Below are 21,250 nucleotides of genomic sequence, written 5' to 3' on the forward strand. Positions count from 1 at the left end.
TCTGCCTCAGTTGCCCAATCTGCAGGCTGTAAAATCCACCTGAAAAAGAGAATTCTTGCTGCTGCTTGGGGGAGAACAGAGCCCCCTCCCTCCCTCCCTCCCTCCCTCCCTCCCTCCGCTATGCCTGGACCATGAAGTTGATAAGACGGTCCCTAAGGCAGGCTGGGGGGCTTCAGCTGCCGGTCCTCCCTTAACAACCCCCCCTCCCCCCCGCTACTGCCCTGCCTCCCAACGGCCCTTCCGTGGTTGCAGGTGGACATCTGGTCGCTGGGCGTGATGGTCATCGAGATGGTGGACGGGGAGCCTCCCTATTTCAATGAGCCCCCCCTGAAGGCCATGAAGATGATCCGAGACAACCTGCCCCCCAAGCTGAAGAACCTGCACAAGGTGAGAGTGAGAGGGCGGCTTCTGGAGGGTTCCCTGCCCGCCCCCCATTGCCACGTCCTGCCCTTGGTGGCATCACGCATTATCCAAGGGTGGCTTCTGCTGCCAGCTGTTGTTCGGGCCGGTGGTGGCCCTCCATCATTGATGACTCTCCCCCTCTTGGCTGTGGCCCTCCTGCTCACCGAGGGCAGATCCACCTTCCGGTTCGGGGGCAGGGGGGGGCAGCTATGGGGACTTTATGACCGAGGGGATTTAACTCCCAGAATTCCTGAACCAGCCTGGCGGTTTCTACATCAGGACCTGGCATGAGGCCGCCCAATCCGTGGCTTCTTTGGCCCAGGGTGGGCAGAGAAGGTGGGCCAGTCCGGTGTTGGGGAAGGGGCTCCCCAAGGGCCCCCCCCCAGCGGCTTCCCTCTTCCAGCCGTGGCTCAGGCCTTCTTGCTCTTCCTCCCTGCAGGTCTCGCCTTCCTTGAAGGGCTTCCTGGACCGCTTGCTGGTCAGAGACCCGGCCCAAAGAGCCACGGCCAACGAGCTCCTGAAGCACCCCTTCGTGGGCAAGGCCGGCGCCCCCTCCTGCATCGTGCCCCTCATGCGCCAGAACCGGATGAGGTGAACCAGCCGGAAGCCTTCGTGGAGAGAGAGCCCGGTGGGGAAGGACCCATCATCTCCAGCCAGTCCCACCAAGCAGTGGGGACCTGCGCGCGAGGAGGGGCCTTTGGGACCCCCTCCAAGCCCTGCTCCTGGGGGGCAGTCCCCCAGTGGGCGTGGGCAGGAGGCGTTCAGCCAGCAGTCGGGACCCTTCCTCAAGGACTCCTCTGGGCCCCAGAACGGACGCTTGGACCCACCTCTAGCAGGGCTGCTCTGCAGCAGCACCACATTTACTACTGAATTGAGGAGGGGCTTTGGGGGTGGGCTGGGGGTGAAGAAAGGCGGCAACGTTTCTCTTGTCGGTCTCCTAAATCCTGGCGGGGGGAGGGCAGGCAGCGGCTGTTGGGCAGCGCAGGGAGGTTCCCTTCCTTCTCAGGGGGAGGCCCAGAGAAAGGGGGGCCCTGGCCAAAGGCACCCGGGGGTGGGAGAGGGGAGAGGAAAGCTGCCCCCCCTGCAGAAGCCCCCCTCCCCTCCTTCAGAGAGGGGGGAGAGCAGACCCACCCGCCAGCCCCTGTGGGGTCACCAGAGCAGGAAGCCCCCTTGTGCCCGGATGCTCTTCCTCGCCGTGAAGGAAGGCGATGCAGTATTTTAGGGGGTCCCAAACCTCCGGTAGGGAGAGGGGGCTCCAGAGGACCTGAGGGTTGGGGGCTGCTCCTCATGGCAGCCTGGGGTCCAGAGGGGGCCGTGCTTCAGAGCCAGGATCGCCATGGGCACCGAGAAGCTGAAAGTGGCAGCACTCCTGGCACTGCAAAGGTGGCGTCTCTCGGGCTCAGGTGGGAGGCATTGCAACCCGGACCTGAAGGGCTGAGCCGTGGGCTTCCTGCCACCTGTTCTGCCCTGTGGGCAGAGGGGGGGCTGGGGGGGGGGCTCTTGGCACGCTTGGCTTCCCTTGCCCACTGGGAGAGGAGGAGGAGGAGGCGGCTCTGGGCGGAAACAGGCCCTGCTGACCGAAAAGGGGGGTGGGGGTGGCTATCCCTTCATCCCAGAGCTGAGCGGGTGGGGAGGGCCGTGGCAAAATGCAACCACCACCACCCCCAAGCAGCTGCCCTTGCCCCTTGGCAGCCTGGCAAGGAGGCCTGGCTGCAGGGAAGGCCAAAGTGCCCGCTCTGGGCCTGGCTGAGGGGAGGAAGGCCCAGAAGGTGGGAGGGGGGCTCTTAGGGGTCTGAGGTGTTCCTTGCTGGAAGGCGGGGGGGGGGGGTGTTGCCTGGCCCTGTTTCGAGGGGGGGAGGGGTGCCGTTGCCCCTCCCACCACCGCTCTTCCTTGCATGCTTCTCTGCATGCAGACAATGCTGGGGAGGGGGTTTGCTTCTCCTTCTCCGTAGCTGCTTGGGGGGTTTCCTGCCTGCCTGGACCTAGAGTCCCCTGGGTGCCCCTCCTGCACCCCCTTTGGGGTGGGTGTCCCCAAAGGTCCTCCGTCCCTCCCTCCGCTCAGGTGCCCAGCCTTTCCCCTGCTGCCCTTCAGAAACTGCCCCCCCCAGCCCCCTCTCTCCTCTTCCCATCTTTTTACAAAGTGGGTTCGGCTCACTGCATGCATCCCCCCCCCCCCGAGAGATTGCCAGTTGCGTCTGGTGTGTGTGTGTGTGTCTGTGTGTGCCCCACTTCTCTAGCCAGGGCATCGCTGGAGCCGGCTGGCGTGGTTAAAAAGGCTCCTCTGGGCCCAGCCAGCCCCTCCCTGCCTGCCTCCTGCCTCACCTGCTTCCTCTCTGGCCCCCATCTGGCTTTTCTGGCAGGGGGGCTCCAGTCAGCCCCCCAGGGAGTTGAAGGGAGTTAAATGGGTCTTTGGTGCTAACATTCCTGACTTAAGGACAATCCAGCTGCATTATCTGGAATTCCCCCTCCATCTCCAGAGGGGGGGGTCAGCCTGAGCCAGCCTCCCCACACCTGTCCCAGTATTCTGGCCCTGCCGGGGGTCTGCAGGGGGCTCAGCTGCCCCCTTTCACGCCAACAGCTCCCTTTCCTCCACTTGGGAGGTCCGGTTGCTGCCTTTTCTTCAGGAACCCTTTTTTAATCTACTTTCCCTTTGAAGACCCCCAAGGATGCCTCAGTTTCCCTGCAGGGAGAAAGACTGAAGATCCCAGTTGAAGCGGCCAATCGAGGGAGGGAGGGAGGGAGGGGGGATTCCTGGGGTGACCCCCCCCCCGCTTCCATCCCCCTCCTTGCCACAACACTACGTTTTCCCTTCCTTTTCTGAAATAAAGGACTGGAATTTTAAAGCAGAGGCTGGGAGGGGGGGCTCCGAAGGCCCCCTCCCCACCCTCCCCGCCTCCTGGTTGCTTGAAGAATTTTATAACTGGAGACCTGGAGCAGAAATGTTTCCCCCTCTCGACAAGGATGACTACTGAATTCATTTTGTGGGGTTTTGTTACTTTTTTTAAAAAGAAATTATTTATATTTGGTTTTATTTCCTTTTTTCTCTCCCTCCTTTGGTAACTCAACGGTATTTGTGTTGAAATGATTTTTTTTTTTAATTGCTTCGGGGGGGAAAAACCTGCTGTGTTTCCATTCTAGTAAGTTTAGCCGTGAATGGTTCTTGTATAAAAAGTCTGGATTTTGTGTCAAAGTGTGGTGGCTGTCAGACTCCCCCCCCCCCTAAAATGCAGCACTAAGTTTGAGCAAGATGCTCAGCAGGGACCTTTAACAGTTGAAGAAGAAGAGGAAGAGGAGGAGGAGGAGGTGGCTTCATCTTTCATGCCCTCATTTTAAAAAAAAGTCTTGCTGGCCCATTGAAGAAAAAGCCACAGAAGCAGCAGAATCCCAGCCTTTCTCTTCCTGGGGGGATTTTAAATTTCGGCCTCTGCGGAAGGAGCATCATAAGCGGAGAAGAGGTGGGTGGAGGCCTCTGGACCAGCCTGAGCCAGCCCCACAAGCCCAGAAGACCCGGGCTGGCTCCTGGCTACGCATGGGGGCCGCAGAGGAGCCCGGAAGGCTCCCGTATTTGCAGCCTGTCTCCCTAATTCTCTGCTCGTTCCCATCTGAAGCTGCCAGAGAGAACCGAGGGGCTCCCGGGCCCCCGTCCGAAGGGCCACCTGTGGGCTCGGCCACAAACTGGCCGCCCCGATCAAGCGGGGGAAGCGGCTGCTCTTACTGACCCGGGCACGGTTTACATCAGCTGGGCCTTCTCAGCCGGGAAGAGTGGCCTGCGTAAACCCTGCTTCAGTCGCAGCCTCTGTCCCTGCCCTGCCAGGGTCTGCCAGCCTGGGAGCCCCCGTGCCATCATCTGCCCCCTCACCCCAGAAAACCAGGTTAACCGTAAGCCACCGTGGGATTAACCCCTTGGAAATCCTCCTCCAGCAGAAGCCCCGGAAGGAGCCTGGCAACGGGTAGGTGGCTGACGGCGTCACTCCAGCCCCGGCCGGGAGGGGGAGGCTGGGCAAGAAACACCGGAGCCGACTGGGCAGCATCCTCCACACCACCAGACAAAGCGGGGGCTGCGGGGGTTGCCTGGTGCCCAGCTGCCAGTCTACCTGGCTGGGCTGTTGTAGCGGGGAGGAGGGGCTGCTCCGTGAGCTCTTGAACAGACAGGAAGGTAGAAAGCCTGAATAAGGAACATCTGGGCTTCTAGCTAAATGCAGCTTAAGAGCCAAGGTGGCGCAGTGGTTAAATGCAGCACTGCAGGCTACTGCTAGATCAGCAGTTCAGCGGTTCAAATCTCACCGGCTCAGGGTTGACTCAGCCTTCCATCCTTCCGAGGTGGGTAAAATGAGGACCCGGATTGTTGGGGGCAATATGCTGACTCTCTGTAAACCGCTTAGAGAGGCCTGAAAGGCCTATGAAGCGGTATATAAGTCTAAGTCTACTGCTATAGCTCAGTTAGAGGAAAGAATCCAGTGGCTTCTTACAGGAGGGGCCCTCAAACGTTTGGAACGGGTGGATTCACAGTCCCTGGGGGGGGTGGGGTAGGTGGTCATGTGACTAGGTGGGTGTGGCCTCCCCGGATGATCAGGTTCTTGGGCCAAGGTGCGATTGTGATCAGCTGCATTGATTTGGGGAGCCTCTTCCTGCCTGGGTGCCGTTGCCTTCCCTGAGCCTTCAGCGATCTGCATTCTGCCCTCTGTGGGTTAAAGGAACCCTCGCGTGAGCTCCTGCACGGAGCCCCTTTGGTGAAGCATCTCTGGGCCAGCCAGGAACAGAGGCACCTTCCAGGCCACGGAGGTTATCTCGGCCTGCCAGGGCTGAATTCCCCCCCCCCCCCCCGGGGGAAGGGAGCCGCTCCAGGCCCTTCGTCTTTGCCTCTCTTGTTGGCCCTGCCGGCTCTGAGGTGGAGGAGGAAGACTGTAATTTTCCTAATTAATTGGCAATCATAATCCTTAGGTGTTTGCGTTCTTTGTCTCTCAGGCCTCCCCTGTCACTGCTAATTAGCCTGGCGCTTTCTTGTCGATTTCCTCCGGGACGAGGGGAAAACGGCACTGGCGCTAATCCCCCTTTTCTTTGAGAGCGAAGCCCCTGGCGGTTTTCTACGCAGAAGGAAGGCCGGTTGACTGCCGAGGGGCTTCCTCCACTCACCAACCCACCCTTCCTCCGATTGTGTGCAGCCGGCCAGTCTAGCCAGGGGGTCGTTGGGAGCTCTCCCCACACTCAAATGGGGGGGGGGAGACCCTCTGACACTCCGGGGTCTGCCTCCTTCTCTGCTCCAGGCGTGAAGGCTCAGCATTTCCACCTGGAAAGCTGCTGGAGCTTCAGTTGTGGGCATATAATGTCACCAATGTTTTTGATAACGTTACCTTGTAGGGTAATGAAACGTCTGCAAGTAAAGAAGGGAACTTGGAGAAGGCCTAAGCAGGGTTGGTTCAAGGGGGGGGGGGCTTTTGTCTGGACTACCTGGCAAAGCTGACAGCATGGTTCCAGGTGGGTGGTTGCAAGACTGGGGGAGGGGCTCTTTGGCTGGAGGGGAGCCTAAGGGGTGGATCACCTGAACACCCCCCCCCTCCCAAGGAGGAATCTTCTTTAGGCTGCAAAGGATTCTTTGATCTGCCTTGTGATCCCATTTGAAGCTCCAGGCAGAAAGAGGGCTGGGCTCCATTGGCCCAGACCCCCGGGAGACCCTCCTCCTCCTCCCTCTCCATCCACGCACAGCTCTCTGCGCTGCCCGCATCCCTGTTAGCTGCTTGGTGAGATTGGACAGAGCTGGGGGGCTCAGCCCTTAAGCCTCACTCGGCTGCTGGTGCAGCCTGTGGTTAAGAAACAGCAGCTGGTTTGTGGCCTTGCCGTGTGTCCGATTCCCCCGGTTTCTAGTAAATGGGTTGAGAATCTCCATCTGGAATCCCCCCCCAAATTCATGGCTTTTCCCGTGCAAGGTTTGTGTGTTCACACCCGGTCTGTGCTCGAGGGGGCAGCTGCATCCAAGGCGACGGATGCATTTGGTGGCCCCCCACTTTGGCTGAGCTGGCTGAGACTGCAGAGCAAAGAGAATCCTACCTACCCTCCGGTCTCTACTAAAAATGCCCCCCCCCAAAAGAATCAGAACGCCCCCCCCAACATCTGCTGACCTTGAATTGCAAAAATACCCCACGCGTTTTGAAGGGTCACGTTGCTTTGCTTTTAATGAGGTTTCGGGGGCGCCACCATAAAGGCCGAGCCGGACGGGAGGGCCGCCGGCTCCGAGAGGGTCTTGGGGAGAGCGCGGCCTTTGAAGTCGGGAGGGAGGAGAACGGAGGGCCGCCTGGAGGATCTTCGGGCGGCCGCTGGAACGGAAACGAACCTTTCGCGCAAGGCGAGCAACCTGCGGCGCTCAAAGGGAGAAGCTCCTTGGCCGATCAGAGGCTCTGGGCGGCGCTGTTTCGGAGGCCGCGGGAGACAAGTTCGCCTTCTGCCTTATCTGGGTGCTCCGTTCGCGGGAGGGCCGGGCCGGTCCCGGGCTGCGCGTTCTTCTGCCTCTGGGGGAGGGGGGCTGCCACGTTGAGTGTTGCCGCTGCTACGGGAGGCGAGCAGGAGAGACGATCTGGGGCCTTGAGATGCGGGGTGGGGGGGGACGACTCTGGGGTGACCTGAGCGAGGATGGGCAGGACGGCGGCGGCGGCTCCCTCCGCGGCTCCGGCTCAGTTGCACTTGCAGTAGTAAGCGGAGATTGAGTTGTCCCAGTCGCCGAAGACGCCTCTCTTGATCTCCTGCAGGCGCGGGTAGGCGCCGGCCTTGAACTTCCGCATGTTGCCCCCCTTGCCCTTCCTGTACCAGACGGTCAGCTCGCAGCGTTGGCCCACCACCAGCGAGGAGACCTTGTTGTTGAAAGCCGCGGGCATGTACGGCTGGTCTTCGCCCGCCACGGCCATCAGGAGGCTCCCTCCGCAGCAGAGGTCGTAGTAGGGGCTGTCGTCGGTGTACATCTGGGCGCAGACCTTGGTGCCGTTGGGGTTCGGGTTCCTGAGCTCGTTGGGGGCCGGGCACTGGGCCTGGCCGGTGGCGAAGAGCAGCGGGAGGAGGAGGAGTGTGCCGAGCAAAGCCTGCATCTTGGCCGAAGTGTCCAGTCCTTGGGCCGGAGGGCGGCTTTATAGAGCTGGACCCCTCTGGGCATTTTGCCCGCACAAGGTCAGCCCAGGGAACGGGTGGGGCCAGCTCCGGGAAGAGGCCAGCTGGGTGCCCAGCTTCAAAAGCAGCCGCGGAGGCTCAGGGAGATAAGCCAGGTGCCAAGGCATACCTCGTGCCAACTTGGCATGCTTTGCAGTGGAGAGGCCCAACAGATCTAGCGACGCTGACTTCCCTGGTGGGGGTGGTGGGTCCGAGCGTCCCCGTGCAGCTGCGCCCTTTCTCCTTCGGTGATCTGGATTGCATGAATGGCCATTGGCTGCCCTCTCCCTGCCAAGCTGGCACGAAGGAAGCACCTGGTTCTCTTCCAGTGCCCAACCTTATCTCCCCAGCTGGGAATTTCCCTCCCCTTCTCTCAGCTGCTGACTCTCCCAGGGCCCAGCTGCGGCTTTTCCCTGGCAGGCGGAGGGTCCCACCACCCTCAGCATCCCCCCACATCCCATCTTGGGACTCATGGGGGGGGGGCTGTCATTTGCAACCCAGATTCTCTGGGCTCCTCCTGCAATTTAGCCAAGCTCCCCTCCGCGTGTTGTGGGTTGCAGAGAAGAGGGTGGGTGGGCTTGCGTGGCTAAGTCTGCAGGCTCAGCAGGCCCAGTGGCCGGTCCCTTTGCTCCGCTTCCCCCCGCAGGCACCCGAGCAGAGGGTCGCTTGGAGAAAGCAGCGCCAGCGGAGAAGCCGCGCTTTGCTCGCGTTGCCCCCCCAGCCCCCTCCCCACGCGTCTCGGGGAGGGGGGGCTTTCTCGCGAGGGGTTTGACTCGCCATCTGACTTGGGGTACATCCCGCGAGAGGCCGGGCTGGATTTCCACGAGTGGGCAGCGGGGAAGGGAGCCGGGTGCGCTCGGGGGCTGTGGCCAGGGAGGATGGACGGTGTAGTCCAGAAGGGAAGCCCCCCCCCCCACCCCTAGACGGGAGCCACCTTCTTGGAGCAAAGTCCGGAAGGTAGGAAGCCCCGCGAGGCTGGGGGAGAAAAGCGGCGCTTCTTCGCCACGGGAAAAGCCGAAGCCCCCCGCCCCAAAAAAGCTAACGAGCCAAATATTCGGAACGGTGAGTGACAGGGAGGCGTGGCCGGCCTCCCGCTTCGCCCCGCCTCTCTTCATCGGGATAGGCTTACGGCCCTTCACTGGCCGAACTTTCAACGGCGCTTGCTCCGCCTTCTTTTTTTTTGCCTCCCGCGCCTTTCCTAATATGCATGCGGGCCCCAGAATCCTTCGCGGCCACCGATTCGGTAAAATACCAGGAGAGAAGCGGGTAATTTCCCCCCAAATCGTCCCGAGAGGTGACGCGCATCTCAAACGTCGTCGAGAGGCTTCTCTTGCTTCCTAAATCCGTTGTCTGGGCAGGCTCACTCTCACGTGAAATAGCGTCCAGCAGGAGGGCCCCGGTGCCGGAGAGAGGGTTCTCTAGCTTTGCGCAGTGGCAGTATCGTAGCCAATGAGGTTTATCCGAGGCGCGATTATTGCTAATTGAAAACTTTTCCCAATACCCCGCCATGACGACTTGAAATATAGTCGGCAATGGCAATTTTTGACGGTCTCTACGGAGACTGAACATTCCTGGTGGCAAAAAATAGGAAAGATCGGCGCTTGAGGCCTACCTGCTTCCGCAGAGGGTGGCAGGCCTGCCTTTGGAACCCGGGCAAGGAGCATCGAGCAGAGGCGTGCACGCTGCCCTGGAATCCCTGCTCTTCCGTCTTCAGCCTCGAACGTAGGAAGCGGCCTTGTGCGCGTTTCGGCTCCCGGGATTCCTCTGCTCCTTTTAGCCACCCAGCTGCCCTCTCTGGAGTTCGTTTTTCCCTTGCAGACGTTTCATTATCCAACTAGGTAACACCATCAGTTAGATGGTGCCGAGGTGACGCAGTGGTTAGGGTGCAATACTGCAAGCCACTTCAGCTGACTGTTATCTGCAGTTCAGCGGTTCAAATCCCACCGGCTCAGGGTTGACTCAACCTTCCATCCTTCCGAGGTGGGTGAAATGAGGACCCGGATTGTTGGGGGCGATATGCCGACTCTGTAAACCGCTTAGAGAGGGCTGAATGCCCTATGAAGCAGTATATAAGTCTAACTGCTATTATTCAGCCCCCAGGGTTCCCTAGCCCACCTCCAAGTTCATTAGCCTGCTGGCTGGGGAAATCTGGCAGCTGGAGTCCACCCATCTTTCTGCTCCTATGGCTGAGAAAACGTTGGGAGAGTCGGTTTTTCTACCTTTCCTTTCATCCAAGAAGTCTCTTTGGTGCTCAGCTGGCGGTGAGACTGAGAAGGAGAAGGAAGGGAAGCCTTTGAACCAAAAGTTCCTGCAGCAGGACTCTTGGGCCCATGTTGCCCGGCTCTCCCACCAAGTAAGCCTCCAAAGGGCAGGTGGGCCCAGGAATACGGGGCTGTTTCTTTCCCGCTGTCCCCAGCCAAAAATAACCCTCGGTGCCAATCCCAAAGCGGATTTTTGTCTGAGGTGGAAAAGGGGCTATTTTTAAAAGACCGTCTACCACATGGGAAGCCAGGTTTTTTTAAAGTATGAGCTAAAACAGATCACAGGACGGCAGGGGAAAAACCACCCGCTCCCTTTCTCAGGAGTAAGTCCTATGGTGTAACGTTCCCATGGTTTGCCCATGAGGCCAATGTTGAGAAAAGACAGGACACTAACTTTCTCGGGATGGAGCGACCCAGATTGGGGGTCTGAGAGCCCCTTTTATTGAGATAGGACAAAGGCAGGAGGAGCAATAGTATGTGGGGAAAAACAGCCTGTAAAAGTACAATTTCTAATCTACTGCTCAGTCTATATATGGTCAAATCCTGGGCGTCAATGGTAGGGCACATCTCAGGATGTTATGTTATTCACTATCAGGATGTTATGGCGTTCTAGGAGTTTGTTTTCTCCTGTGTGGTTCAGCGTGGCTCTGCATGCCCTGGTATGAACTGGGCCATGGGGGACACACACCTACACAAGGAACTATATACTGACCACTGATTCATAGTTATGACGGTCGCAGCGTCCCAGGCTCACGTGATCTGCTGCTACTTTCTGACAGACTCAACGGGGAAGCCAATTCACTTAACGACGGTGTTACTTAACAACTGCAGAGATTCACTTAACTGTGGCTAGGAAAGTCGTAAAACAGGACAAGTAAGGGAGGCACTTAACAAATTCCTCGCTTGGCAGCATAGATTTTGGGGCTCAATTGGGGTCCTAAGTCGAGAGCTGCCTGCATTTCGCATTTCTCTTTGGCTGGATCTGCAGCCGTTTCCTTTGTTGCTTCCCCTCAGAGGAGGAGGAGGGGTCTCCCCAGCTCCCAAGTGGGGCTCAGAATCCCCCCCCACACCTTCCACTTCCCCCCCCATTCCCCTAACCCTGAGTATTTTGACAGCAGATGCGGAAGACTTAATTTATTTAAACAGAAAAAAAGTGAAGGTGTTTAATTGAATTACATATGTGGGGGGGGAGAGAGAAATTACTAATCCCATCAATGCATCATTAGCTCCTAGGTGATTAATGCTGGCATTAAGTGAAAATAATTCTCGACAGCCTTTCCTTGAGGGTAGAATTTGCAGCGGTTGGGCAGGAATGAAATCAGAGATGATGCCAGATGATGCCAGATGCGGAATCTTGTGGCTTGTTGGCGGAAAGGTGGCCCTTTGCCAAGAGATCCCTAGAGCAGTGTTTCTCAACCTTGGCCACTTGAAGATGTCCGGACTTCAACTCCCAGAATTCCCCAGCCAGCATTCGCTGGCTGGGGAATTCTGGGAGTTGAAGTCCGGACATCTTCAAGTGGCCAAGGTTGAGAAACACTGCCCTAGAAGGATGGAGAGCAGAGAGCGGAGGGCCACCGATGGATGCCACACGTGGATTGAAAGCGAGCAGTTGCAGTGCAGCAGAAGGAAGAGAAAGGGAAGGAAGGAAGGAAGGAAGGAAGGAAGGAAGGAAGGAAGGAAGGAAGGAAGGAAGGAAGGAAGGAAGGAGAGGGCTCTAGAGGGCAGTCAAAAAAGTCAAGATGGCAGCTTTGCCAGTTGAACCTAAAACACTCCCAAAGAGCTCCTTTGCCAGTGGTGGGCAGCTGCTCCAGGCCTGGTAGGTAAGATGCCGTGGTGGGTTTCAGCTGGCATGACCCTGCCTGCCAGCCAAGCCATCTGGAGCAGGGCCTTCCAACCAGTTCAAAACCTGAGGACTTCAACTCCCAGAATTCCCCAGCCAGTGTCCTCCCACTGCTTAGTGGGGCTGATGGGAGCTGTAGTGCTAAGCCAGTCAAGGAGGAGAATGAGGGAGGCTGTTTGGAAGCCGGATTGTCGTAGCAGAGAGGAAGGGGCTCTCGGATCTTGGAGGGGGTCCTGGGCTGGGCCTGCCCTTGCTGGCCAGAGTTAAGACTGGGGAGGGGGCTTGCAGGGGCCAGCCTGACCTTATAAGCTCCACATCTGGTGGACCCAGAGAGGGTTTGGCTTGGGCTTAGCAGTTTTGTGCTTTGGTATAGTTTGCAAATCCAGCTGTTGGAGGCCTGTTTAGGAAACCAGATTTTGTTCTCCTGTCTGGAGGGGCCAAGAGATCTAGTTGGAGTTGCTACTTTGGTGGGCTTCTGAAACATCTCCTGGCTCCCAATCATCTCCCCAAGGAGGAGCTGAGGGTCCTTCCCTCCCTCCCTCCCTCCCTCCCCCTATTTTCCTTCCTCCCCCCCTCCCCGTACACCGTAAAAAATGAGGTGCTAATTCTGTTGGCATGGTATAAAATTTAATAAATAGGATTGGATTGTATATAAAAATAGAAAATAAGATAAATTATCATTTCAATGGCAAAACACAGTCATATTCTTTGGTCTAGCAGCCAAATTCTTGTCACTTCATAGACAATGATGGCTTCTCAAATTACAAGGACAGCAGTAACAACATTTTCAACCCTTTTGGTGCCGGAGTGGAAGGCCGTCTCCCTTTCAAGGCTGCTGGTGCTCTTCCCTTTTAAGTGGGCGTCTCAGCTGCCCCTTGGCCTGATCCTCAGAGCAGCCCCTCCGGATTCCCTGGGTGTGGAGTCTGGATGCAGCCCAGCTGCTGATTTCTCCAGAATGATTCCCTCCGCACAGCTGGCGCCTCCAACAGAGGTCAGCCTTGCTTGGGAGGCGAGCTCCCTTTTGAAATTACTTTGAAATTCTAACCTTTCTGGGCAGAAGGGCAGGCATGAATAAATAACATTCTTATTTTGTGAATACGACTCACTTTAAATAATGGGTCTCCCCCCCCCCCCCCAAATGCGTTCATTTCAGATCCAGGAAGATTAAAATAAATAAAAATAAATATAGCATCTCTTTTACAACACTGGCTGATCACAGTTCAGCAAAGGTGCCGTTTTCCCCCCAGGTTCTTGTGCGACAGACTCTCCTGCCAGGGAAGAAGAGCCAACACGACGCCCCAGGATGCAGAAAAGGGTCGCCAGGAGCCGGTGAGCCTGGCATGCTTGGGAAAAGGCATCCGTCAGCCAAGGGGGCTCTTTGGGGCAAGGAGAAGCACATAAGTAAGAGAAGTGGCCCGTGAAAATCCTGCGTGGGAATCCAGAGCTCTGCTCCAGATCATGCTGGGGTGAAGGCTTCCTCCACCCTGGTGCCCTTCAGGCGCGTGGGACGACAGAGCCCATCATCCCCGGGGCATCTGCAGGGCACCCTGTGGAGGGAAGCGTGGGGAACTTTGCAGCTGCTGATCCTGATTGAAGTCCATTTGGGAGTAGAGAAATGTCATTTACGGAGGGGTCGTGGGGCTTTCCGGCTGCGTTTCTCATCTGGGCAGCCTTGCCCGGGCTCAACGGCCTCTGCGGCATTCAGCCTAGGCGGGTGGTGGCACGGAGGTGGTGGCGGTGGCGGTGGTGGAAGTGGTGCCGGAGTTGGTGGATGTCCTTTTCCAGGAGGCGCACGATGTGGAGGCCGACTGCTGCTTCCAGGCACTTGGGTGATTGCTGGAAGGAAGGAAACGAGCAATGAAGCCATTTCAGCCCAGGGACTGACTCGGGCGTCACATATGGATCTTAGCACAGAGGTTGGTTCCTACTGGTTCGGCTGAACTGGTACTGGTTTGGCAGCCTGGGTCGCTGGAACCGGCAGCAACTGAGTCCTGCCACATACCCCGAACCGGTCCTCCAGGTGGGGCCATTGGCGCCTCCATCTCGTTTTTTGCTTCTGTGCACACGCATCAAGGGCGCAAAGCGTGTGCGGCGCGGCTACAAATGAACCGGCCGTCGTGACTGCCAGAGGGACCCCCCCCCCCCGGGGCCCTCCCCACCTCAGAATGGAAGGCGATTGAACCCCTTTGCTAGAGGGACCCATTCCGTGAGACCAAACCTGGTAACTTTTAAAACCTTTGGACTTCAACACCCAGAATTCCCCAACCAGGATGTCTGGACTTCAATTCCCACCATTCAAGCTGGCTGGGGGAATTCTGGCAGTCGAAGTCCACCAGTCTTAAAGCTGCCCCCCCCGCCCACCACGTGAGACCACCAGTTTCAAACTTGGCCACTTTTAAGATGTGTGGAATTCAAACTTGAAGTACATCCACCCTGGCTGGGGATTCTGGGTGTTGAAGTCCACAAGTCTTAAAAGTTACCAAGTTTGGAAAACATTGGATTAGGCTCTAGGAGGCTTCCACAATCCCCCCCCCAAAATGAAAGCAATTAAAGCCACCCAGGAGGCAGGCAGCCTGGAGGGACAGTAAAGCATAGAAGTACACTATTCATCCCATGGCTCACCTGGGTGCTGCTGGCGTTGAATTTCTGGATCTCCTCCTGGAAGTGCTGGAGGGGGCTGGACTTCTGCCCGTGGGGGGCTTTGTCCCTGATCTGAAAAAAGAGGGGAAGGGGTGAGCCAGGGTTGCCTCTCCCCCTGGGCCCTAGAGGTGGGGGGGAGAAGGGAAGGGCCCCTCTCTGTGGGGCAGGACTTACGCAGGTGGCCAGGGCCTCCTGGAGTGGATGCAGGAACTCCAAAACCTTGGAGGCGTGTTTGGAGAAGGCAGCCTCACTCACGTTCTGCAGAACAGGCACCACCAGGGCCAGCTCTGCCTCCACGGCCTCCATCGTCTCCCATTTCTACCAAAAAAGACAAGACTTCGTTATTTTGGAATATTCCAAAAGGAATTTTGGGGCCCAGGAAAAGGCAGGATCTCTTCTTTCTGCAGATTTCTAACACCCACCAAGGGCTGAGGCCAGGGAGGAGTGGCTGGACACCGTCTCATGGCCAGAGCAGGTCCAGAGCCCCCAAGTGGACATTCCGGCTAATGCTGCCCCTTTCAGATGAGCCCCCCCGAGGGGTCAGTGGGCTCCAACATGCCCAAACTGCCTCAGAATCTGGCTATCCCGTCAGGCCTGGGGCTAAAGATTGTAACCCGCCCGAATGGTATGAATGTTGTGTTTTAATCATGTATTGTCTTATATGTAAAAAGTCTGTTTTCCCCCTTTCCTTTTGGATTGTGAGCCGCCCTGAGTCCCCCCAGGAAAAGGGCGGCATACAAATAAACCTTCTAATCTAATCTAATTCAAAGTTAACTGGGAGACAAAAAGTCTTGATTTTCATTTGGGACGTGGACGGAAGAGATCCACAGGGAATCTCCCCCTCCTCCTCCCCTCCCCAAATCCTGGGCTGGCACTGATGCCATCCTTTCTTGGCCCCTGTGCCCGGGTGCCCTCCTATCTCCTGCCCCTTGGCTGGAGTCTGGGCTGGCAGGAGCCACTTACGTTTCTCAGGCGGTCCATCTTCACTTGGGGGAAGCGGAGGTGGGGGCTGGTGCAGTTTTTCCAGGGGTCTCCTCCTTTGAACATCTCGTCCTCCTGGAGTTGGGAAGGAAGAGGGAGGCAGCATTGAAGGACCAGGAAGAGAGAAAAGCCCCCCCCCACCCACAGGACTGTCCTCAATCCCGACCTCTCCCCCTTGAGGGAAGCCCCATCCTCCCCAGGCAAAGAGATGGCCCTGGACTGCAGCTGCCGTCAGGCAAGGACTTACGTATTGGTTCCTGAGTTCCCTGAAGGAGTTCAAATGCTCAGGTATTTGGGGGAAACGGCAGGATGGGAGGGTGCAGGCTCTGCACCCGGGTGGCTTCGAGGAGGATCAGAAGGGCAAGAGGACCCAGCAGCCAATTCCTGGGACCTGAAGCAAAGGAGGCGGTTAGAGGACGGGGAGCTCACATCTCCCTTGCAAGGCATCGCTGGCCTCCTAAAGACCCGTCTGTCTGTCTGTCTGTCACCTTCAACTGGGCAAAACGGAACATTGCAGTGCATCAATTTTTGAGCCAGGATCACCCCAAAGGGCTAACTCACCGAAGGCATCCAAACTCTGGGATCCACGACTCCAGCAGTATTGAAATTTGGCAAAATTGTGGCTGATTCGGTGGCAATGCACCCTAGTGGTCAGCCGTGACTATCATTTCCGATGACTTCACCGGAGGCCGGGCTGGTAAGTGGCTGCTATGGGGGGGGGGAGGGGCTGGAAGGGTGTGGGAGGGGTGCATTGTCCTCCCTAGCAATTGAGACCTAGATAAGCAGGGATTAATACCAGAGAAACTATCAAGTGGAAACCAACCCAGATAAGCAGAAATTAACCCCAGACAAACCCATCTAGCGGAAAACAATTCCTTGATCAAAGCACTACCAAGACAAGACTGGCCTGGTCTGGCCATTGGAGGGCTACGTCCGATGAGGCCCTGCCTTGCTGGGCGTGCTCCAAGCATGGATGTCCAAGCCAAGGAAGGGACCTTGCAGATGACCTCCTTGGTCCCCTGCACAACCCAGAGATCTGACGTCTTCCTTGGGCCCACCTCAACCTTTCTCAGACCTCCAAGAGTTCGGACCCCACCGCCCTCTGGCTGCCAAGGAAACGGACTCACCTGCCGCTGTGGATGGGCTGCAGCCCCAGAGGCCAAGGGAGACGGTTTTCGTTCTGGATACCATGCTTCTCTCGCCCGGTGTACCTGCTGGCTGAAATCCCAGTCAAGAGAACCTGACAGTGTCCTGGGCCTTCCATCCTTCCTCTTTTTATATCGTCCGTGGCTTCTCAGTTTTTGGTTTGAACCTGAAAACAGGCAGGTGACGTTTGGAAAGCAAGCAAGAGAAAATGAAAGTGAGCCATGCAGAGCGGGATCCCCAGGTGAAGTCACTGCTGGAGGAATCCCTTTCAGGGAGGAGCCACGGGAGGTGTGCCAGGTATGCATGGCCGGCCGAGCCGCTGCCGCTCCAGCTGAGCCTCTCGGCAAGAATTTGAAACTCCCAAGGCCGGTTGGAGCGAGGATGATGAAACCCCAGGCAAGCCGAGGAGGGGGAGAAGTGGGCCTTGGTCAGCGGTGGAGGAGGACACCCAGCACAGAGACTCCTTACCTGCCCACCCTCCGGGTCAGGCTTCGGGTCCAGCTTCCAGCCCTGGTGGAGAGAGAAGCAAGAATAAATCAGAATAGATAGCTGGAAGGGACCTTCAAGGTCATCTAGTCCAACTGCTCAAGCAAGAGACCCTCCACCGTTTCAGACTGCCAGATCTCTTCTTAAAAACCTCCAATGTTGAAGCACCCACAACTTCTGGTGGCAAGTGGTTCCACTGTTTAATTGTTCTGGCACTTAGGAAATTTCTCCTGGATTCTAGATGGCTTCTCTCCTTGATTAGTTTCCATCCATTGTTTCTGGTCTTCGCTTCTGGTGGGAGAAGCTCCATGCAGGCCCCCAAGGCCCCCTGCCTTCTCCTGAGGAGGCTGAGTCTTTAAACTGCCCCCTCCCCAAAAACGCAAGCAGTAGAACAGAAGAGAATAAGAGAGTTGGAAGGGACCTTGGTGGTCTTCTAGTCTCCTTCTATTGCTTGGGTTTGGGGGGGGACAGTTTAAAGAGCCAGCCTCCTCAGGAGAACAGGGTGGGCCTTGGGGGCCTTCAGGGAACTTAGGAAGAAGCAGCCCAGCTGCTCCTGAGCTTCCCACTTGGGGGTTAGACTAGATGTCCCTCGGGTTCCCCGCAAGTGCTGGTTGGTGCACCCCTTCTTCACCCTGACCCCATTGCTCTTCTTCAGTGATAGTTTTCAGGAAAAAAAAATGGGATGGCTATAATGGGGAGGGGGAGTATTTGCTGTAGCAGTTCACCCCCCGAGGGCTGGAAGGACCACCGGCGTGGCTGGTCTCTGGATGGGACCGTGCCCATCCTCTGCTGGGGAGATTCCAGCTTCCAGAGTGCCACCCACCCCCCCTCCCCTGCAATTTGGGGAGGTGGGCTGAGAGCCAAGTGCTTGAGGGCGGGGCCAAAATGACGTCATGCAACAGGTGTCCAGCCTTGAGGGCTTCAACTCAGAATTCCCCAGCCAGCTTTGCAAAAAAGGCTGCTCGTCTCCACAGATTTCACTTCCTGTTGCGGTTTCCTCCCTCGGGTCCCGGAAGAAGAGCTCCAAAGGGCTTCCTGCCCAGGGGGGGGGGCAAACCCAGCCCCCTGCCCACTTCCTCTGCCTTGGACCTGGCTGGCTGGCTGGCTCCTTTCCGCTTTCTCCACCTGGACCAGGAAGGGTGAAGCGAAGAGTCCGAGGCGGAATCGTGGTTGGCCCCAAAAGCGGGTTTTGTGCCTCTTCGGGAGAAGCAATTTGTGGCCGGACCTGTGCAGCTGTGGGCAGGGGGCCAGTTGCTGGATCAGCCCCCCCCCCAGGCCAATTTACACACACACACACACACACACACACACACTCCAGGTGCCTTTCAACCACCATTTTGCAAGTTTACCGATGGGTGTTCCCACTTCAGTTGCTTCTCCCTCTTAATCCCAGGGCAAACCTCTTAGAGATGCCCACCACGGACTAACTCAGCCCCTCCCCAAGGTAAAGCAGAGCGGTTGACCTGCCCGTGGGGTCCCCCCCTAAACAGTATTGATCCGGACGCCGTTTGCATGGGAAGTGGGCGGAAGGAGAAAGAGAAAATGCCCGGCTTCATTTCCACTGGCCAGAGGAGCCTCCCTCAGCCTCCGGCCAGCAGCTTTCGGTCACCTCAAATCTGGACATTGCTGGACATTTGAGCCCCGTTGGGAAAAGAGCGGTTGGGACATAGAGGTAGTCCTCGACTTACGACCACACTTGAGTCCAACATTTCTGTTGCTAAGCGAGGTAGTTGTTGAGTTTTGCCGCATTTTACGACCTTGCTTGCCACAGCTGTGAACTGAATCCCTGACGTTGTTAGGCACAAAGTTCTTAAATGAATCCGGCTTCCCCGGTGACTTTTAACAGATTAGCAGAGTTGGGAGGGACCCTGTAGGTCATCTAGTCCAACCCCCTGCCCAAGCAGGAGACCCTAGGCCCTTTCTGACCGATGGCCGTCCAGTCTCTCCCGTCCAGTCCGGGCTTTGCTTATCAGCAGGTCGCAAAAGGGGATCACGTCACCCCGGGACACTGCAACCGTCATAAATAAGTGTCCATTGCCAATGTTGGTCCATGACATGCCACAACGGTCATAAGTGTGAAAAACGGTCATAAGTAACTTGTTTCAATGCTGTTGTAATTTCAAATCGTTGTTAAATGAACTGTTGTTAATTGAGGATTACCAGTACCAGCCACCAAGGTGGCGCAGTGGTTAAATGCAGCACTGCAGGCTACTGCTAGATCAGCAAGTCAGCGGTTCAAATCTCACCGGCTCAGGGTTGACTCAGCCTTCCATCCTTCCGAGGTGGGTGAAATGAGGACCCGGATTGTTGTTGGGGGCAATATGCTGACTCTGTAAACCGCTTAGAGAGGCCTGAAAGGCCTATGAAGCGGTATATAAGTCTACTGCTATTGCTATTGCTATTTTTCCACCCAATGGACTATTTTTATTTCCTGGTTTCTATAATATTCTCTTCCAGGCTTCCAGTCTGCCTGCCCTCATTTCCCCTCCCTCCCTCCCTCCTTCTGGTGCCACCTCCTTGGTCTGGAGAGGGTCCAGAATCCTGCGGGCACTTTGGTCATTGGTCCCCAGTTGATGGTGGCATGGTGACTCACTCGGCGTCTGACCAGTCATGTAAACAAGGGGATCTCCGCCTGGGTCCAGGGAGCTGGCTTTCCGCCTCCTCTCTCCCTCTCGCCAGTCACAAGAAGCCGTTGCCCAGGTGGGAGGGGGGGGGTCTGCTTGGCTTCAATCGACCCACTGGCAGAATCCAGAGAGAAGGGTAAAGATAGCGTTGGATTGCATCATCCCCCCCCCCCCCCGTGGCTGCTGGTCTTCCCTTCGGTCAGTGGGAGAGGATGGTCCCTGCCCCCCACCCGCTTTCCAGCCCCAAATATGCCGAAAGTGAAAAGCAACAGAGCCTGGGAAAAATAACCTTGGATTTATTTTGAAAGTGTTTCATATACATTAACGCAGGAAATTCCAGCCTCGGCAACTTTTAAGACTTGTGGACTTCAACTCCCAGAATTCCCCAGCCGGCTGTGCTGGGGAATTCTAGATCGTTGCCCAAAGCAGGGAACATTCTGAGTGCTCTGATGGTGTTACCTAGTTTGGTAATGAGACGTCTGGGAAATAATAACAAGCTCAGAGGGCACCCAGGACCTGAACTGCAAATATTCCCCTTTATTAGATGGTCCACTGGAGCAGTGTTCTCAACCTTGGCAACTTGAAGATGTCCGGACTTTAACTCCCAGAATTCCCCGGCCAGCATAGCACATTCTGGGAGTTGAAGTCCACCCAGGCCTTGCTCCAGGGTTCCTGCAGATGCTCTACAGCAGTGTTTCTCAACCTTGGCAACTTGAAGATGTCCGGACTTCAACTCCCAGAATTCCCCAGCAGTGGTTAGGACAGTGTTTCTCAACCTTGGCCACTTGAAGATGTCCGGACTTCAACTCCCAGAATTCCCCAGCCAGCGAATGCTGGCTGGGGAATTCTGGGAGTTGAAGTCCGGACATCTTCAAGTGGCCAAGGTTGAGAAACACTGCACTGGAGCACGAAGCCTTCGGCCGCTGCTGAAAATCACTGGCCTCTGTTTGGCATCCGGCAGGTGGCAAAAAAAAAGGGGGGGCGGCTGCAGGGCCCACGTCCTGCCATGTCACCAAGGTTTGAGCCTCTCCAGGGTGGCAATTGCTGCTGACACCTCCTCTGTGGCGAGACCCCCCCCCCCCCCGAGCTCTCCCAGCCTCCCCCACCGGCCTCTGCGAAGTGCAAAGCTTTTAACGCTCTTCGAATTCCCTGATGAGTCAAATGGGAGTTGAACGCTTTTCCCCTTCAAGGTCTCTGATTTATGCCCGCCGCAACGGGAGGATGTGGCAAACAGAGCCAGCGAGGGAAGGGGACGGCGGGGGGTGGGAGAAGAAGGCGGAGATGGGCCCCTTTGGCCTTGGCCGATGTTCTGGCGTTCCCAGGCAGCTGGAAAAGACGGCCTTTCGGGGGCCCCAGAGAAAGGGAACCCCAAATGGCATTTCCCAAGGAGAGGCGAGACCCCGGAGAAGGCTGGCAAGGAGGGTGGTGATACCCAGCCCCCATCTTGGTTGCGAAGAAGCCGAGCTCAGCTGGAAAGGCAAGGGGTTGGGATGTCCTGGGGGTCCTTCAGCCTTCCTGCCCTCTGCTTCTCTCCCTCCCCATTCCAGCCCCCCTCAAGGTATGGCTGAGGGCTGCCCTCCAGTGCCAGCAGCCACTTAATCAGCCTCCCCAGCCTCTGCGTGGCAGCCACGGGCCACTAATGGGTGACTAATGGGACATCGGTGACCTGGTGGCATAGATCAGTGGTTCCCAAAGTTGGCAACTTTTAAGACTTGTGGACTTCAACTCCCAGAATTCTC

General features: G+C 57.0%; 3 protein-coding genes and 1 non-coding gene across 6 annotated transcripts in view; 2 read left to right on the top strand and 2 right to left on the bottom strand.

The window, feature by feature from the left end:
* The window catches only part of PAK4 (p21 (RAC1) activated kinase 4), a 36,150-nt gene extending 34,161 nt beyond the window's left edge, over positions 1–1,989 (top strand). For all 3 annotated transcript variants that reach the window (XM_087727148.1, XM_087727150.1, XM_087727149.1), the window contains 2 exons: positions 253–387; positions 842–1,989. In XM_087727148.1, the coding sequence (XP_087583274.1) occupies positions 253–387; positions 842–997 (291 nt within the window). In that variant the 3' untranslated portion in view covers positions 998–1,989. The remainder of the gene's footprint in view (positions 1–252; positions 388–841) is intronic.
* Positions 1,990–7,003: 5,014 nt separating this feature from the next.
* SYCN (syncollin) lies at positions 7,004–7,503 on the bottom strand. The gene has a single exon (XM_014071721.2). The coding sequence runs from the start codon at positions 7,473–7,475 to the stop codon at positions 7,068–7,070; it is 408 nt and encodes a 135-aa protein (XP_013927196.2). The 5' UTR covers positions 7,476–7,503; the 3' UTR covers positions 7,004–7,067.
* Positions 7,504–8,953: 1,450 nt separating this feature from the next.
* LOC148042866 (U4 spliceosomal RNA) lies at positions 8,954–9,094 on the top strand. The gene has a single exon (XR_015698412.1). It is a non-coding gene; the product is annotated as a U4 spliceosomal RNA (small nuclear RNA).
* A 4,241-nt stretch (positions 9,095–13,335) lies between these two features.
* On the bottom strand, positions 13,336–15,321 carry LOC148042867 (interferon lambda-3-like). The gene is made up of 4 exons (XM_087727933.1): positions 15,238–15,321; positions 14,449–14,592; positions 14,257–14,346; positions 13,336–13,470 (listed from the first exon to the last, which is right to left on the bottom strand). The coding sequence occupies exons 1-4, from the start codon at positions 15,319–15,321 to the stop codon at positions 13,336–13,338; spliced, it is 453 nt and encodes a 150-aa protein (XP_087584059.1).
* Between the last annotated feature and the right edge of the window lie 5,929 nt (positions 15,322–21,250).

This window comes from Thamnophis sirtalis, unplaced genomic scaffold, assembly GCF_051295495.1.
Source record: "Thamnophis sirtalis isolate CommonGarterSnake01/CBP01778 unplaced genomic scaffold, rThaSir2_p1.2 scaffold_13, whole genome shotgun sequence".
Classification (NCBI taxonomy): Eukaryota; Metazoa; Chordata; class Lepidosauria; order Squamata; family Natricidae; genus Thamnophis; species Thamnophis sirtalis.

Excerpts from the sequence above, each read along its gene's own strand:
- SYCN (XM_014071721.2), bottom strand. The coding sequence starts at position 7,475 with ATGCAGGCTTTGCTCGGCACACTCCTCCTCCTCCCGCTGCTCTTCGCC.
- LOC148042867 (XM_087727933.1), bottom strand. The coding sequence starts at position 15,321 with ATGTTCAAAGGAGGAGACCCCTGGAAAAACTGCACCAGCCCCCACCTC. Across the intron at positions 14,593-15,237 it reads AGATGGACCGCCTGAGAAAC|AAATGGGAGACGATGGAGGC; the intron begins GTAAGTGGCTCC and ends CTTTTTTGGTAG. Across the intron at positions 14,347-14,448 it reads AGGAGGCCCTGGCCACCTGC|ATCAGGGACAAAGCCCCCCA; the intron begins GTAAGTCCTGCC and ends CTCTTTTTTCAG.